This window comes from Adiantum capillus-veneris, chromosome 11 (genome assembly GCF_014529385.1).
Source record: "Adiantum capillus-veneris isolate H3 chromosome 11, ASM1452938v2, whole genome shotgun sequence".
NCBI lineage: Eukaryota > Viridiplantae > Streptophyta > Polypodiopsida > Polypodiales > Pteridaceae > Adiantum > Adiantum capillus-veneris.
Window position 1 is genome coordinate 127,567,149 of NC_140941.1, and position 2,139 is coordinate 127,569,287.

Below are 2,139 nucleotides of genomic sequence, written 5' to 3' on the forward strand. Positions count from 1 at the left end.
GATCCGCCCTCAACCACTGAATGCCATAATCCATTTAGAGGTCTGATGCTTATCAATCAATGGGAGAAGTGACATTTAGAGTTAAACAGTGTTTTTTACTACTTCTGATGTTTAGTGTTAAAGAGTGTTTTTTACTACTTCGGATGTTGTCGCTGGGTTCTCTGTTTGCAGTGGAAAATGCTAATTGGCATTATGCTAAGGTAGTCCCAATGCAGAGATGCAAGATTATTATCTCCTATATGTCTACAATATTAACAAGACAAAAACTTAAGATAATTGCCAAGAGAGCACCATGTTGAATCTTTTCTAAGGGAATTTGAGCAGCACATGTGACCCAAAAAATGCATCAATGTTGCGTAGTCAATCCTCCCAAGTTTCCTCTTACTGAAATACAGCCCAAGTTTCTTTTAGTTTTTCCCTCCTTTGGGTTGAATGGACATGACAGTCTAGTTTTGCTTGGACACTCCAAGAACGCGCAGAGTTTGAATACATCGTCGCAATTCATTTGACACAAATTTCGAAAGTATGCCAAAGACCTATTTGGCCTATCAATTACTAAAAATACGCCTAGCCAAGAAAACCTGAGCAAACTGAACCAAAAATCTCATCTCAAATTGCTGTCATTTTAAGTTCCTCCAGAGAAGAAAGAAGAATTATACATCACATCTATCTTAGTTCATGTACTGACATGGAAGGCTATAGTGCTGCAACGTTTTGTTTCCATCATTAAATCGCAAGCTCAATTCTCAGTACAAGTATGTGCATCAATCATCTCATCAAGAAGAATATCAGCATCCTCCATTGTGAACCCAAGCTGGAATAACCTTTCCAAGGTGAGGATATATGTCCCTGTAAGTCTTCCTTATGGTCTCTTCTGATATGTTTGTGGCGAGTGCAATGTCGGGAAGGGAAACCTTCGAGTCACACAGCACAGCTGCAATATGCATGCATGCTGCAGCAATGGAAATCGGGCTACGCCGTACATCAAGTTTCTCTTGAACTGCTTTTGTCATCTCTGATGTAGCTCTCATAGCTCTGACATCCATGTTGATGCTAGAGCAATACCGTCGAATGAGTTTATCCATCTGTAGTCCTGCAGAGACAATATTGACCCCATTTGCTGGCATAGCCAGTGGATTGTTGCATGGTGCATCTGCGGTGGCGGCAGCCGACGTGGTTGAGGCAGTGACACCATTGCCGCCCAAATGCTTCAGAATGCGAGATTTGGCTTTATGGATGTCGCTGATGCTCGTGTCACAATACTGGGCAATGCTCTTGATGCTCCAACGCACAGAGCCCTCATGCTGCGAAGCAAGCTCCAAGCAAGCAGCATAATAGGGCTCCTTGTGGCGGCCTTTGAGGGCGTTGACAGCATCGCGGAAGATCTCGCAAGCACGGCTTTGGATTGAGGGTATGAGGTTCATGCGATCAGCGAGGTGGCGGATGTCCTTGAAGGCAAGAGCCAGGCGCCTGGCGTCAGAGCAGGAGGAGGAGGAGGAGGCTTGGGCCTCTGCGCGCATGACAGAGGGAGGGGCCTTGTCCATGTGGGTGTGGAGATCGTTGCTGTCTAGCAGGAGGGAGCCAGGGGCGCCCACGCGGACCTTGTCAGAGGAGTCATCGCCCTCAAAGACGCGCCATTCTGGGCGCTCGTCCACGATGTGCGATTCCATCACCAGCCCGCACTCTGTGCAAATGCTGTCTCCGCTCGCATAGTCCAACGTTATCTGCGTCTCGCGCCCGCAGTCGCGACACATCTCGTCTCCCATCCTCTGCGTTGACGTGCAGGCGTAACCTAAAATGGTTTCCCTCTGGAGGTTTAAGGGTTTAAAAAGACCGCCATGTCTTTTCAGCTGCTTTTTTGTTGCTTTTGGGATTTCTCATGCGCTAAGAGAAGAAGCTGTGTATTTATTATACTCAGTGGGCTTCTCTTGTTTAAGAATGCCCATGTGATTCTTCGACTCTGTGACTCTGCACGCTCGCACCCTCCCACTTTGCGCGCGCTTGGTGATGGACAACTTCAGCTGCTGCACACGGGTTGGGGGCCCATAGGTGAGCGGTTTGGACTTGGGAACAAACTTTGGCAAAGGCGGGATGAAGAAACTAGTTGAGGACATGGCTACTAGCCATGCCATCTCAATG

The 2,139-nt window shown here is 47.5% G+C and overlaps 1 protein-coding gene across 1 annotated transcript; it reads right to left on the bottom strand.

Moving 5' to 3' along the window:
- Nucleotides 1–591: 591 nt before the first annotated feature.
- On the bottom strand, nucleotides 592–1,797 carry LOC147447988 (transcription initiation factor IIB-2-like). Its single transcript, XM_086524467.1, has one exon. The coding sequence runs from the start codon at nucleotides 1,764–1,766 to the stop codon at nucleotides 789–791; it is 978 nt and encodes a 325-aa protein (XP_086380593.1). The 5' UTR covers nucleotides 1,767–1,797; the 3' UTR covers nucleotides 592–788.
- Between the last annotated feature and the right edge of the window lie 342 nt (nucleotides 1,798–2,139).

What these genes read in the sequence shown, in the direction of transcription:
- LOC147447988 (XM_086524467.1), bottom strand. Translation starts at nt 1,766, where the DNA reads ATGGGAGACGAGATGTGTCGCGACTGCGGGCGCGAGACGCAGATAACG.